General features: G+C 56.6%; 1 protein-coding gene across 4 annotated transcripts in view; it reads left to right on the forward strand.

Moving 5' to 3' along the window:
- Nucleotides 1–4743: 4743 nt before the first annotated feature.
- The window catches only part of NSD1 (nuclear receptor binding SET domain protein 1), a 62171-nt gene continuing 51176 nt past the window's right edge, over nucleotides 4744–15738 (forward strand). For 2 of the 4 annotated variants that reach the window (XM_068206103.1, XM_068206104.1), the window contains exons 1-2: nucleotides 4744–5350; nucleotides 6635–7278. In XM_068206103.1, coding sequence (XP_068062204.1) covers nucleotides 4759–5350; nucleotides 6635–7278 — 1236 coding nt within the window. In that variant the 5' untranslated portion in view covers nucleotides 4744–4758. Of the gene's footprint in view, nucleotides 5351–5465; nucleotides 5626–6277; nucleotides 6428–6634; nucleotides 7279–15738 lie in introns of those variants that run through there. The other 2 variants (XM_068206105.1, XM_068206106.1) reach the window with 2 other exon arrangements.

The raw sequence follows: 15738 nt of genomic DNA on the forward strand, positions 1-15738 counted from the left end.
TTGGGGGGATGGCCATCAGCCCATCCCCAGGCATCACTGCATCCCCCAGCGAACCCCCAAAAGCTGCAGCAGTGGGTACACGGGCTGTGCCCGAGCCAGCTCTGCCAGGCACGGGGCAGCTGAGGCCATGGCTGGGCAGGGAAGCAGCCAGAGGCGCCCTGCAGCCCCACGACAACTGGAGGCAGTTTTTATTGTTTAACATTCCTGGTATTTTCTGTCAGGGCTGAACCAATTGTCCTTAATCCGCCAGGCTCTGCTGGCCAAACAAGTGTGGCTGAGCCACCAGCATCCTGTCCGCACGAACAGGCCCCTTTTGTGAGGGGGATTTAGTGTGTAGCCCAGTAAATCCTGCTGGTTTCCTGAGGCAGCGTTCCCACACCCCCCACCATTACAAACCCCCCTTGCCGCCTGCTCCCAGTCCCTGAGCCCCGGCACTGATCCCTGCCCGGCCATGCCCGCGGGCATCCCGTCTGCCCAAGTTCTGGGGCCATCTACCTGCTGCCCACCACCCCCAGAATCTGCCCACTCCGGGGCTGCAGATTCCCCTTGCATGTTTCTGGGATATGTCTCTGAGTCCTTATGGGATGTGGGGTGTTGGTGGGGCTGAAAAGCTTCACAGCCACCCCACTATGCTGCTGGTCCTTCATGGGATGCTGCGGTCCCTGGCGGGGAGTACTCTGGTTCTGGAGGGATGCTCTACTCCTGGAGCAGGTGCTGTGTTCCCCGGGGAAATGCTGAGCCCTAGGGAGGGTGGTTCTGGTCTGGGGTGGGGGAAGGGGGTGTGTGGGGAAGATGGTGAGTCCTGGGGGAGCTGCTGTAGTCCTTGGGGAAATGCTGAGTGCTGACGGATCTGGTTCTGGTCCTGGGAGGAATGCTGAGCCCTGGGGGAGTCAGCACCCCAGGGGCCGGGACACCAGCTGGTTCCTCATTCCAGCTCCGGGATGTGGCTCCGAGCCCCTGCCCGGAGATGCCTTCGCCTAACGACTCTGTTGTTTGGCCGGGAGCTGATGTTGTCTTTTCTCCACAAAACAAAGGCGACAGGATTTTATCTCTGGGGAGAATCTGGTTTCTGTGAGATGCAGAAAGCCTCTGCCCCTGGGCAGGAGAGGGGGCGGAAAGGCACCAGGCTGCTGTCTGCCCCACTGGTAGGAGGAGCTGGCACTGCCCCTCTGGCTGCTCCTGCTTGCCATAGCCCCTGTTCCACGACCTGCCCGTCATTGTCCCATGACTGTGCCCCGTGTGCCCAGGCAGCGAAGGGAGGGAAGAGCCCCCATGGGCCAGCAGGCAGAGAAAAGGGGCCCATGAGCACCCACACATCGGAGTAGAGGCTGAGGCATGACCCCATGTCTCCTGTGGAGGAATCCAAACATTGGATCCCGCAACAGGTCCTGCGTCCAGGGACACTTCACACACTGATGTAGGCATACACAGAGACGTAGGTATGCGCCCAACCCCCATATCCATACAGAAGCACCTGCACACGCACGTCCATGTGTGCACACTCCCACCACCCTGCACACACACCTCAGGCACACCCTCCAGGAACATCCCCCCATGCATGCATCCACTTCCAGCCAAGCACAAACACTACATCCCCCACAAAACCCCCATGCACTCTCATACACCCACACGCACCCGCTTCCATGCACACACTTGTACAGCACCATCCCTATCCACACACACACACACACACACACACACACACACATATACACACCTCTGCACCTCCTTTCACGCACCCCCCTCTCCCCCCAGCGGCAGAGCCGAGGCTCCAGCATTGCGGACCCCCAGCCCCAGCCGGACAGGCCAGGCTGGGGGTGCCAGCGAGGGTGCTGGTCCCATGCTGCGGGCCCCCCGCCCGTAGCCTCCCGTCGGCCGGCCAGACCCGCCGGTGCTGCGGGAAGCCGCGGACTCTCAGCCCCATCTCCCGGCCGGCAGGAGCAGCTGCGCGGGGCGGGCAGAACGGAGCGGGCGAGCAGCTCCCCCACCGCACACCCCCCGCGTTTTGGCTGGTGACAGTGGTCTTCGCGGCAGGACAGGCACGGGACTGTGTTGGAAGGCTGACAAACGCGACAGGGAAAAACGGTCTGCGGCATGGGAATGTATCCTGGCTCTGCTCTCCATCACTCACACCGATGGATGGGGCTGGGAGTGGGGCAGGGCAGGGGATTGGGCTGCAGAGCTATGCTGTGCCCCGGTGTGTATCCCGTTTGTATCCTTCCGGGTGACAGTACCAGTGTGGGGAGGGCACCTCATGGGCACTCGAGAAGCTGGCTCTACCTTGGATGGATGGATCAAAGCCCAGCGTGAGCTCAGCCTCGTTGCTCAGGGCTGAGAGCCCTGCTGAGAGACCCTAAGTTGAGAATGGGGGGCAACCTGAGGGCTGGGGAAGCAGGGCGGTCCCCGAGAGCAGCTGCAGCACCCAGACGGGCACCCTGGGCCTCGGCCCCTCGGGATTATCCCCATGCTGCATATGGCTGCTGCAGAGACCGGCCTCCAGGTGACAGTGCAGCGATAGCTCTTCGGCGCCGGGCGGATTTGCTCAGCAGTGATGGCTCCTGTCCCCTGCAGCTCGTGCCAGCGGTCCCGCCCGCACCCACCGCCCTTGTGTGTCCGTGGACTGCCCCCCGCAAGGTTTTGGGGGGCCATGGAAGCCCCTGGGCAGGGGGACTGCGAGGTGAGGGACCTGGGAAGCAGAGGTCACCCCGGCAGGAGGAGCGGCCCCGGCGCCAGGGACCCCGGGCCGGTGCAGCCGCGCCTGCGGGCACGGAGCCGGGCTGAGCCCCACCCATCGCCCCTGCTCCCGCCGCTCCATCCCCGCGGTCTCAAGCCACGCAAGGCGCTTCCTGGGGGAAAGGGGGCCCCCGGCAAACCCTCCGGGCAGGATGCTCTCCGCTCCTCTCCTCCTCTGCTTCCTTCCTCTCCCTTGGCCGGGCCAGCCCTCCCTCTGCCCGCCGCGACTCCTTAACCCTTTCGCCCACGCTCCCGGCCGTGATCCAGCCCCACGGCCACGGCTTCCAGCCACCGCCCCCGGCCCTTTGTGCAGGATCCCGGTGCTGCCCCCGGGGTCCGCGCTCCCCCCAGGCCCCGCCCCGGCGAACATCCGCGGCCGGAGGCGACTCGCAACCAGCCCATCCTGCCCACGGCTCCCGCGGGACCCGGAGGGCCCACAGCTCCCTCCACGCGGGGGTGTGGGGCTCCCCGCCGGCTGGCCGTGACGCCCTCATCTCCCTCGGGGGGAGCGCGCGAGAGCCCGCGGTGCGGGGCCGCGGTCCCTTCGGCATCACCGCGGCGGCGGGGAGCGGCCATGGCGGGAGCCGGGGATGCGCATTCCCGCCGGGCGCGGGGGCACCGCGCCGTTCCCGTGGGGGCAGCATGCGATCCGTGCGCGGGCACCGGGGCCTGCAGAGGGAGCCCGCAGTGCCGGGCGGTCCCGTGCCTACCGGCCTGACCGGCCATAGAGCCCCGGCGTGCACTGGGAGCGGGGCTGGGCTGGGGGGTGAGCACGATGGCGGGGTGGGGGGCTGAGGGCGAGCCCCGCGGTGGGGAGGCCGCAGCCACCCGCGCTGCTCGCTGCAGCCCGCAGACAAAGCCCTGAGGCGGCAGGGCCGGCCACGCTGCCCGCTGTGCCGCACATCCGGGCGGGAGCGGGAGGCAGCGGCCGGGATGCCATTTCCCTGTTCCTCTGCCGGAAGAGAAGGGCCGGAGCAGGGCCCTTCCTGCGGGCGCTGGCCAAGGCACGGGCAGAGGTGACACTGACACTGCAGATGGGAATTGCGTCTGAGGGCATCCCGCCACCACTGCCCTGCTCCTCCCTGCGCCAGTAACCACATGGCTGCAGGTGGATCACTGGCGGGCCCCACTGGGACAGCGGGATGTGGACATGCCGCGGGAGGCACAGAGCCGCCTGGGCATCGCTGCCCTGTACACCAGCATCCCATCGGGATGGCCTGTGCCGTATGCCCATGGAGCAGGGGGAAACCAGGCTGGGACGTGTCCTGATGGTGGCCCTGGCTCTCCACGGTCAGCCTAAGAGGGGGCACTTCAGCAGAAGGAGGGCAGCTGGTGACAGTGAGTGCCCAGGATACAGTTCCCCTGCTTGGAACAGCCCTAAACATCTCCCCAGGTGGCTCACCAGGCCTCAGACACCAGTCTCTGGGAAGACACCAGGCGTTCCTGCTCTGCACATGCCCTGCCTGCCCCTGGGGGGGCATAAATAAACCACTAGCTTTATTTTGGGAACGTGTCAGAAACGTGCGTGGCAGGTTGCTCCAATGAGAAAGGAGGAAACTTGGCTGTGGGGCCCTCTCCCAGGTGTGCCAAGCTGCGGCTACCAGTCGATCTCTGAGAGATGGACAATGTATTTCCCCCATTCAGGTGTAAAGCAAGGGATCCAGGCACGCTGGGTGATGCCCCAGCTCTCTGAAGGTGGGGAGAACTCTGTGGATACTGGAACTCAGTGCCAAGTTCATTCAGCACTGGGGCACAGCGTGGCCCCAGCTCCAACATGTCACCATGGCACATGGGCACGGAGGGAAAGGGCCTAAAATAGGTCAGGTGCCACCAGCTGAGCCCTGGGCTGGAACCTCGAAGGTACAAACATGTCATGAGTTCCCTGCCGAGTCACCCCACCCTCCGTGGGTGTGCTGGAGTGGCATGAGCCGAGCATGGCAGTCTCTCTGTGGTAGCAGCACACCAGTGGGGTGACAGTGGGGTGGGGACCTTGGTGTGGCTCCTCAGGAGCAGATACTGGGAGAAATGGTTGCTCCATCACCAGCCACAGACAGGGCAGAGGGAGTGCTTGGGCAAAGACCGCAGGGGCACCAGGACGCCAGGTGCCCTCAGTGGGGCTGCCAAGGTGTGCAGGCAGAGGAGGCAAGTCCTCAGTGCCCCGCTGAGGTGCCAGCCCGCAGCCGCTCCAGGACAGCGTTTCAGCGGGGAAAAGCTGCGCCTGCGGGGCAGCGAGGCCCGGGCAGCGGGCGCTCCCTGCCTGGGTGTGCAGAGCGGCTGCTCCGGGGCCCAGCCCGGCGGGGGGAGCGCGGCGCCAGCACGGCCGGGGGCTCCCGCACGGCCGGAACGTGTTGGGGGGGGGGAAACAAAGGGCAGCGGCGGGCGGGGGGAGCGGGTCCGCCCGGGCAGCGCCGCGCCGAGCCCCGCGGCGGCACCCCGGGGGGCGGCAGCCCGGCCCTGCCCCCCGCGCGGCCCGGGCAGCACCGCCCCGGTGCCACATCCCCGCGCTGCCCCGGCTGCCCCCCGCCCCGTGCCTGCCCAGCCGTGCCGGTGCGGCGGCGGCGCGGCGCGGCGCCCGGACCCGTGCGGCTGGCGGCGGAGACCCCGGCCCGCATCGGAGGTAGCGACGGAGCCGCCGCCCGCCGCGGGCCGGTTGCGGGGGGCGGCGGTGGCAGCCCGTCCCGGCGGAACGGGCGGGCGCGGGGCCGGTGCGCGCCGCTCGGCGGCGGGAGGGCGGGTGGGAGCGCGGCTGTCCGGGAGCGGCGGAGCCCGGCGAGGACAGCCAGGCCGCGGGCACCCGGCGCCGCTCCCCGGCGGGCGAGGCTCGGCGAGGCTCGACAAGGCTCGCACGGCTCTGCACGGCAGCCCCGCGGAGGGCGACGGCCCGGCCCGCCGGTGCGCGGGAGGGCGGCGGGGGAGCGCGGCGGGGGCGCCGGGCCGGCCCGCGGGGCGCGGCGGACAATGGCAGGGGATAACCCGAGCCCAGCGGGGGTGGGCGGCGACCCGCGCCCCCCGCCCCCGCTGACCGCCCGCGGGCACCGGGGCCGGGAGCGGTGCCGAGCGGTGCACGGGGGCCGGCGCCGCCCGGGTGCCCCACCGGGGCGCAGGGCCTGGCCGACTCCATTTTGTTGGCGACCGCTCCGCCGCCGTTCGCAGGCCCGCGGCCTGCCCGGCGTAACGGGGTGGGGAGCGGCGGGGGAGACACTGCGGGGCCGCCCCGTCCCATCCCGCCCGGTGCCCCCTGCCGCCGCCTACGATGGAGGTGCGGGCGGGCGGCGGCCCCGAGGCCGCGGTGCCGGGTGGGGGGATGCGGGGAGCGGGGCAGGCCGGGCCGGGGCGCGCCGGGCCGCGCCGGGGGGGGGCAGCACTGAGCGCCCCCTCCCCACCTCCCCCTCCCGGGATGGGGGGGGGCCGTCGAGGAGGGGGGGGGTGCTCGTGGAAGGGGGGGGGGGGGGGGGCCAGGCCCGCGCGGGCGCGCGCGCTGATTGGCCGCGGCCGCCGAACCCCGAGAGCGGGGGCGCGCGGGGCGGGCGCGCGCCCTCGCGGGATGGCGGCGGCGGCGTCGGGCGCGCGCATGCGGGGGAGGGAGGAGGAGGGAGGCGGCGGAGCGGCGGCGGGGCCTGGCCGGGCCGGGTCGGCGCGTCTCCCCATCCGCCCGCTCCGGGGGCAGGCGCCGAGCCGCCCGCGGCACCCGCAGGTGAGCGGCGGCCCTGCGGCAGCGCTCGGCAAGGGCGAGCGACCCCGGCGCCGGCCGTGCCGAGCCGAGCCGGGGTGGCCGGGCCGCGGCCTGGGGCCTGTAATCCGGCGGTGGCGGAGCGGGGCCGGCGGAGCCCAACGCGGCCCCCGGGTGCGGCTGCCATTTTGCGGTGCAGGCTGGGCTGACCCCATTGTGCTGTGCCCGCAGGTGGATGCCCGCCGCCCGGCATGGAGCAGGCCTGCGAAGTGAGCCGCCGCAGCTGCCTCGTCCCCTTCGGCACCTCGCTGTCGGCCGCCGAGCCCAAGGGCGGCCCCTTCGGCGAGGCCCGCGGCCCCGAGCCGCCCGCCATGCAGCTGGCGGCCGCCAAGCCCGGTTACGGCCAGGACCCGTCGTCCTGCTACATCCCGCTGCGCCGGCTGCAGGACTTGGCTTCCATGATCAACGCCGAGTACCTCGGCGGTGCCGCCGACGGCGCTGAGGCCCTGCCCGACCCTGGCTCGCCGGGCCCCCGCCTGCCCGCGGCGCAGGACCCTGCGGCCGAGGTGCCCCGCGGGGCCCGGGCCTTCCCCCTGCTCCTGCGGGACGGTGGAGAGGAGGCGCTGGAGGAGGAGGAGGAGGGCGCCGAGACTCCGGAGGAGGAGGAGGAGGACGACGACTACGACGACGACGACTACGAGGAAGAGGAGGAGGACGACGACGACGACGAGGAGGAGGCGGCGACAGAGCCCGGCCCGCGGAGCCGCGGCCGCTCAGCTCCGCAGCTGGGCCCCGACAGCCGCCTGCAGCCGGCCGAGTCCGTGCCGGACGGCGGCCCCGGGGAGCAGCCGGAGTCCTCGGCGGCCCTGCAACTCGTAAGCACCGTCGGGGCGCGGGCGGGGGGGCCGTGGCCGCTGCCATTTTGCGGTGCGGCCGAGCCGGGCCGGGCCGGCCGCGCTGCCTCCGTCGCCCCGGCACCCCGGAGGACGGGAGCCATCTTACCGAGCGAGGGGACCCTGCCGGGGCCGGCGCGGGCTGTCACCGCGCTCACCGCGCACCTGTGTCCCGGCGCGGCCGCCCGCGCTGCCCCCACCGCTTTTCCTCCCGTCAGGAATAAGAGGCATCATCCTTCTCCCCAGCGACTCGCTGCGGAGTTCGGTGGAGTTTTTTCCCCGATGGAAGGGGTTTTTTTGAGCGCAGTGCAGATGAGGAGGGCAGGAGGGAGCGTTCCCATCTCCTGCCGCTCCGGCTGAACGCTGTCAGAGGCTCTTTGTCTGGCCGGGCCTGAGGTTCCCGAGCTGTGAGACCTTGGTGGTGGCCGGGGAGAGGCCGTGTCATGGCCTGACAGACCTCACGGGCAGCAAACCTTGCCTCTTATTCAGGCGGACTTTTTTTTTTTTTTTTTTAATTAATTTCTCTCTGCACTCACAAATTCCTTTAATTATAATATAACTAATAAGAAGCAAACCTGATAGAACTGTAGTAGGAGTTCTGAAAGGAGATAGATGCATATAGCATTTTTTTCTGTAATTTGCTTTTGAATCCGAGTATAAGAGATGTTTCTCAGTGTAACATTTTGTTTGCAGCCATATATGTATATTTCCTGCAGTTTTTGGTTGTTTTGGGTTTTTCTTGTGTACTCAATATGTTTTTCAACCTCAAGGTTCCCTGCTGGAGGATACTCTGGACTTAAAGTATTGATGCAGGGTTTGAAGATTAGCTCCTTTGGTAGGACTAATACCAAAACCATCTTGCTCTTTAATTTTAGTAGAGCCGGTGATGCCGGACAGATCGTGCTTGGGAGGCAGGATTGTGTTCCTTTGGGAACACTCAGTGTTCCTGTTGTGTGCTCTGGGAGGTGGGGAGACCTTGTCACAGAGTGCCCGTGCGAGGGGGGATTTGAGGAAAATGCTGACAGCAGCTTAAGTTTTTTGTGGAACAGTTTACACTCTTCAGCGTTCCTTGGGAAGAATCCCTCGGTCTCTGGTGGTGTGAGGCTGCTGTGGGTCTGAGGTTTGTGCATCTCTTCAGCTTTGTTTTGCAGAGGAAAGCAGGGATCTCCCGCAGACATGTGCTCGGTGATGCAGTTGTGGGAGGGTCTCACTTTGTAAACAGAAGCTCGCAGAGGTACTTTCACAACAGTTGCCTTTACAACGTGCTCCACAGAACTGCAGCTGGTAGAGTGACAAAACCGTCCAAGTGACAGAGCCCGTTATTTGAATATGCAACGAGGGTTGACTTTTCAGTAAAACTGCCTTACCTGTGTGCTGTAGTTAGCCTTGCTGGGTTGTTCTGGTGACTTGAAAGCACAGCTGCATTCCTAAAAAAAAAATGCAAAGAAGAAAAGCATTTTTAGGCAGCCTAGGGTCCTGCTTTCCCTAAGTCTTGCATTCTCTCTTCAGTAAGTAAAAGCTTGTTGTCTGAGTGGTCCCTCATTTTAGCCCCACTGCTTGTGGAATGGGAAAATACAGGGCCAAGTGCCAAGTTACCTCTGAGGCAATTCAAATCTTTTAATGGTTGAACATGACGTAGTAGCTAGAAATATCCAGGTTTGCTCTCCAGGCCATGTATTCATTTAGGCATTTAATGCCAGTCTCATCTGTGTTTGATAACTGGAATAATTTTTTTTTTTTTTTTTTTTTTTTGAGAACTCGCTAAAACTTAAAAACCCACCCCAAAAAAAGCATCACGAATCCCTGGAAGTTCTGCACAGCTGTTTGTCATAGCTGGGCTTCTCTTACAGGTATCAGCTTTATGCTGCTTGTTGATGGGCTCCTTCACCTTACAGCATGACTGTCTCAGAGCTTTTATTTTTGAAGCTCATGGCTCTGAGTGTGCCACTGCTGCTCAAACTTCCTGTTTTGCCAAGAGGGAAGTGTGTGTGTGTATCTCCCATGTCCGTGTCTGCCCCTTGTAAGAATAGATACTTGCTTTGAATTGTCAAGAATGCTTGCAGCAGTAGGGCCAGAATTTGGTTTAGTCTTAAGTGAGATGCAAAGCATTTAAGTAATGCCTCTGGGCAGGAGGAGTGGTGGCAGGTATTGTTTTTCATGGGGATTTGTTAATAGCCCTGGCACCCCTGTTCTCAAACATTTCCCCAAACAGGGGAGGTTGCTCAGGTGCCATTCAGTTGTAAAGAGAGATGTGCATATTCTGAACTAAAACTATTTTAAGTGCCACCTTAATCTTCCCTTAAGGGTGTCTGGAGTTTCCAGCAGCTCCTGACAGATTTTGTGTTGTAGGAAGGAAATGATAGCATCAATTCTTGGGTCTTGTTCTCCAGAGGTGGTGATACAGTGACTGCTGGCAGCTCCTGGCTTGCTGCCTTGTGCACATGTTGGGCTATGGCCCTTTAAATTTAAATGGGTGGTTGCCCTTGGCTATCTCTGTTCTTTACCATCCTAATGTGAGTTTCTCTGTAGTGCTCTCCTGGCACTTCCAAGTTGCAGAGGCCCTGGGCAGCATTATGTGAGTTGGAGGGAGACAGGAGTCCAGACTCCAGTGCTGGGGAGGGTGGGTACAGCCCCTGAAGGTCTGAGTGCCATGGATACTGCTTGAATTTAGATGCTGAGGAATTCCAGCAAGGTGGAGTTGTTTCTTGCAGAGCTGTCATGTGAAAAATTTGCTCTTCTAATGTAACTTTTGATGCCTTCAGTTTGTTGGCTTGTTGGTTTTTAGTTACTACGCACAAAGTATCTTTGAGTCATTTGATTTGCAGAGTGGAGCGTTTGAGGAAGCAGAGAGTTCTTGGATTCAGGTACATCTGGGCCACTCCTGCTGTGTATACATTTTGCATTCTCAAGCTGTTTCCTCCATGGGGCTTCAGGATGTGCAGAGGCTTGCATGAGGCGCAATGTTGCTTTTTATCATTATTTCCTTATTGTCCTTTCCCACGATGCAGGAGTGTCATGTTCGGGTAATGACAGTGAGGAAGTGAGGTACAGGGAAATTTAAAACCAGATGTTTTATCCCTAAGAATGGCTGCTTCCAGAGGCTGGGTGTGAGGAATAAGTGAGGCATGTGTGTAAGGCTCCTGGAAAGTTTTTGCTTTACCAGAATCACATTCTTTGTACTGTGTTAGAAGTACTGAAGGCCAGCAGAGTCCTCTCTAGAATTAATCCATTATGAACTTGAGTTCTGTTCTGATTGGCAGCTGTGAGAGGGTACTTTCATTTTAAAGTGTTGGTGTTGTAAGTGTGAGAGTTACTCCGGTGCTTGGTTTATTAACTGATGTGTCTGGTGCCATTTCTTTCTCTGCTAAAAATAAAATGAAGGAACTGAAGCCACGTGATCCTCACTACTCCTGTAAACATTTCTGAAAGAATCTCCTACTACAGACTGTTGAGCCGAGGTGTAACTAACTACTGATAACATTATATCCCTGAGATACAGTAGATATGGCAGTGGTTTGTTTTAGCAGGGAACATAAATTTCCTTGGTCAATTGACATCTTCCTGGTGAAGAGATGAATTCTGTTTGGCTGTCAGTGATTCCTGCAAGCATCATCTCCTGCTCTGTGCATCTGGAGAGAGCGGGATCTTTGTGTGCTACTGTCCCCATGCCTCTGATCTGGCACACATCCCCCTTTGCCACTAGGATTTACACTGTTTGGAAGATGGTATTATTTCACAGAAAAGAGCCCGTAGCTGGATCTCGCCTTGCTGTGCCGCCTGATGGCACCCACCAGGCCTTGTACTGAAGGGCATTCCCGTTTCAAATAGCTCTAAACTTACCTATAAAAGACTTTAGTGAGTGTCCAGAAGAATGGGAATTTCCACCGTGAGGGCCCTGTCCTTGCCTGCGTTATTGCTTGACCATAAATTCTGAGGTCCTTAATGACTTCATGCTTTCACGGTGTGATGATGCTGCATTGCCACTTGGTCATGGTGGAGGGGTGTTAGGAGCTGCCATAGCAGGACTTGCAGTGTGTGAGGGTGTGAGAGCAGCTCATTCTGAGGGTTTTGAACAGTCTGTAGAATCCAGAGCTCTCCTGCACAGCAGGTTGGATCCTGGAAGTGTTTTATCATAGCATTTGGCTGAGATTGCCCTTCCTCTCCTTGTTTCATTGTATTTGTTCTGTGATTGCTGATTAGGTGTGAAATATCTGTTTGTGTATGTTGTGTTACAGGAAATGACTTGGTTTCTCTAGAAAATACCTGGTGTGCCGTGTGAAATTAGAATGACTGATGCCTTTGCGGTTCATGTTCTGAAGCTGAACCTGTTTGCAAATAGCAAAACCCGAGGTATTTTCTTGCAGATTGGACAGTTTTGAAAGTGATGTCTTACTGCATATAATGACAGAAACCTCTATAATTTCTGCTTTCCAAATTTAAAACTTTCTTTTAAAACTTGAGCAGAAGTTGTTCAGCCAATGTCCTGGTTAGTATACTGTTTGCAGTTGTAAGTCTGGCAATAGTAGCAATCAAATTGGCTTTTGCAGGTGGTTTTTTTGGGTTGGAAGCTGCTTCTCAGACCCTGCTAAATGACTATATGTGCTGGTGATTTCTTTTGGAAGAGCATGTTTCCCACAGCTTGAACCTTTTTTTTCCTAATGAATCTTAGGTTGTTGAAGGTAGTGATTCAAGTTTTACTGTTACTTCTCAAGCCTTGGTAAAATCAATGATAGTGGCTCAGTTTGATGCTATAGCAGTAACCTTTGACTTCAGAGCAGCATATTCTGCATGAAGTCATGGATTTGTTCATTGCCTCTTGCAATGTTGCAGCTTCTTGTCGTACCTTATTACACCCTTGTTCCCAGAAGTGGGGTTAAACTATGTGATGTGCAGCAATTATTAAGTGGGGTTTTTAAAAATTTCCCCAAGGTAACTGAACAAATCTGTAGCTCACTCTAAATATACTTGAACTCAATAAGCTACTTGAACCCCAAGAAAAAAACTGTATTCTCTAAGATATAATTGAGATTGTATTAAAAATATATTTGTAACTGGGAAATTTGTGGTATGGATGATGGTCAATTTTCAGTGCAGTTGCTTGGAATATACTTCTGCTTTTCTTGCCTGTGACTGACAGCTTATGTATAGTAATTTTGATTGCTTTTCAGATATTTGCTTTGACATTTAGAAAGGCAAAGGGAATAGAAACATTGTAAAGAAGAAATCAGACAGGGGGTTGTCCTAGGAGTTAAAAAATGCAACAGTTTAGGTGAATGCCACTTTTAATACCTAAATACTATGACCTGTGTTTTGTTCTGTCTGCACAGAGCCATCTGGTGAAGAATGGTAACACAAGGGAGTTTGTCATGGCTGCAGAGCTGTGGTGCCATGCTGTGAGGTGGAAAGTTTGGAGCCCCACTGGTTCAGTCCTGGGTAGGAGCACAGGCATTGCTTTGGCTGATCTGAGTGGGTGCTCCTGACCCCAGTGCCAAGGAGAGGGGAAGATGCTGTCATGTGTTGGAGCAGGTGCCAGCTGAAGTGCTCTGTTCTTGTTACATTAGAAATCTGGTTCCAGTACGGCTGCTCACAGTAGCTCTGCAGCAGTGATTGAATGTGTGACAGAGATAAAGATGGCCTGGGTGTGCATCCATCTCTTTTGTGTCCAAAAGCTTTGATGAAGCCCAGAGGAATTTCAGCAGTGTGTCTTGCCTCTACTGAAGGATGGTAAAGCACTTGTTAAAATTGACATGCTGACTCTTCGTGGTTACCATTAAGATTTATCTCACACGGTTCTTTGGAAAAATGGCAAAGAGAAGTTGGGAGAAAAGTCACCTTGTATATCACTTCTTTCTCTCTCAAGGACAGGCTGGTCCTGGCTGGATGCCTTCACTGCTGTCCCTAGCACAGCCAGGGCAGAAGGGTTGTGCTGAGTTGTCCCAACTCATCGCCTGGACTGGTTGTAGCCTTGGCAGTGCTGGAGCTGCACAATCCACAGGTGAATGAATGGCTTTTCCAGCAGCATCCCTGCTGTCCCTGTGGGGCTGAGGTGCTGCTGGGCTTCTGGGTGAAGAGCAAGGCTGCAGGTGGAAGGGGAACTGCATGAGTGGCATCAGGGAGGGGAGTGTTTTGGGAGTGCTGTTGGTGGCTGAATCACAGGGAAAGGGCAGCACATCTCTAGTCCTGGAGGCTTCCTCATGTGTTTTTCCATCCTCCTCCTCATGGAGTAGGCCACTGGGATAGGAAGAGTTGGCAGGAAAAGCTTTGAGTGAGTTCTTGGTAGGGGACTTGTTCTGTTGGTCATGTGCAGTAATTGGGACAGCTGTGGATGCTGCTGGAGCTAGCACATCCCACTGCTAGGCTCTTGAGGAAAAAAAACAGTTATACAGTAAAATAATTATACAATAAAATAGCAGGGTAATTTGTTTTAACCTGCAAACACTCTTCAGAAATAATGCACTGGGGACTCCTTTTATATTTTCAGGCATTGACTTTTGCATGTGAGACACCAGAAGGGTTGAGTTGGGTGGAGCAATTCAAGTGTTGCATCCAAGCCAGAGGATGGAATGCCTTTTGGTGTGGTAGTCTAGGAAAAAGTGAACAGTGAATTTCCTGCACAGCAGTATCTCAGCACACTGGCAACTGCCAGTTTCTTTTTCAGCTCCTGCAGTGCTGAGTGTGCAGTGAGGCTCTTGCCCTCAGCCCTGCTTGAAGCTTCCATGTTCCACTTGTTTTGGAGGAGTGTGTTCATGACTTTGCCCTCCCATTGTTGGTGGAAAGATAGAAACCTGCTGTTGCCTCACCAGAAGGGTGAGGAGCAGAGTGGTTATCACCCTTTTAATAGTTCCTCCCCTTGCCCTGATGTTACTTTGTTGTTTGGTTTTCCCCAAGCACCTGTTGAGACTTCCTACTGTTCTGGCTAATGTGATGACTGCCCACAGATTTCTAAATTACAGCAGTAAAATAAGTCAGGTTCCTCTTGGTTGTAGTTAGCGGTCCTCTCACAGTATGTTCACAATGCTTAGGAAGCTGGATTCATCACAGAAAGGTTTGGAAGCCTCTTGGAAGCATAAGTTTGTAGTACCTGGTGCCTGAAGCATGAACCTTCCTCAGGTCATGGCTTTGACTGTGGATATAAGAAGAAATAAAGAAATAAATAAGAGAAAATAAATGAGAAATAAATAAGCACAAGATAAATTTATTGCCCTGCTAGTGTTCAAAAATTCTGATTTCAGTTTTAGTAGGAACTCAGAAAAAGCAGTTGAAGTTTTAGGTGCAAATTCAAACTTAATTTTATATTAATAGAAATTAATATAAATAGAAATAGAACAGAAATATAAATAGAAATTGATAGAAATTTTGTTTCTTTTGGGAAAATGGTGTCATTGGGTAGGGGGACTTACATGCTGAGTGCCACCTCATTTTCAGGAGGTCATCGTTTTGTGTAAGAGGCATCTTTTTATTTGGACTAGCAAAGTGGGATTACCCCTTCCATTCCTGTAGGTAAATAAAAACTTCTGCAGAAAATGAGATTTGTAAACCCCCCCTTAAATGTTTGTTGCTTTTAAAGAATCCCATGAATTTAAACCCAAACAACATCAACAACCAAACCAAAACAAGCAACAAGCCAGTTAATTTAATTCAACCCAAACTCAGTTGCTAGCTGTTGAGGTTTTAGTACAGTATTCACTCTTTGCACTGTACATGTTGTTCTCTAGTTCTTCTTCACTCTGGTTACAGCTTAAGCTGTAATGAATTGAGCATACATATAAAAATTAGACTAGCCAAGTTTCATTTTGCATAGTTTGAATCTGTTTTTCATTTATTGGATTTAGAAACTTCATGTCTGAAAAATGAGCACTGTGTTTATCCGATGTCCTGCTTGTGAGCAATTTGATAATACATAGAGGAGCACAAAAGTTAGGCTGAAAAGGGGACAAATATGATGACCTGGTTTCAGTTTGTGGTTTTTTTGCTTGTTCTCTGACATAAGAAGATATTTGTCAGTAATTGATCTTTGTGAGAATTTGCAAAGTTTTGGTAATGCCAGCAGTTCCTTGCCCACTGGAACAATTAGTGCTGATTAAAAGAGCCAGATTTAAAGAGAATGTGGTTTATCATTTAAAATGTGTGCAGATAAGCAAGTATCAGAGTCTGTCCTCTGCTTCAGGCTCCTAGAAGTGGTCTGAAGTCTTCTGTGTGTTAGTGGATTTCTCTCCACAGGAGATCTGGGTGAGATCACACCCCTTCTCTCCCACTTCCTCCTCCTGCCTCCCTCAAACCTTGCTGTCAGGTGCCTTTCTGATAGTTAGGATGCTTAAGTGCCAAAACGTTCTCTTGCACTGCTCTTCCATCCAATCCATAAGGAAAACTATCTCCACTGAGTGAAACAGGGATGCTGTTACCCAGTGATCTTGGAGACTGAAACTTTGTGTTCTCTCTTGT

This window comes from Anomalospiza imberbis, chromosome 15 (assembly GCF_031753505.1).
Source record: "Anomalospiza imberbis isolate Cuckoo-Finch-1a 21T00152 chromosome 15, ASM3175350v1, whole genome shotgun sequence".
In the NCBI taxonomy this organism is placed as follows: domain Eukaryota; kingdom Metazoa; phylum Chordata; class Aves; order Passeriformes; family Viduidae; genus Anomalospiza; species Anomalospiza imberbis.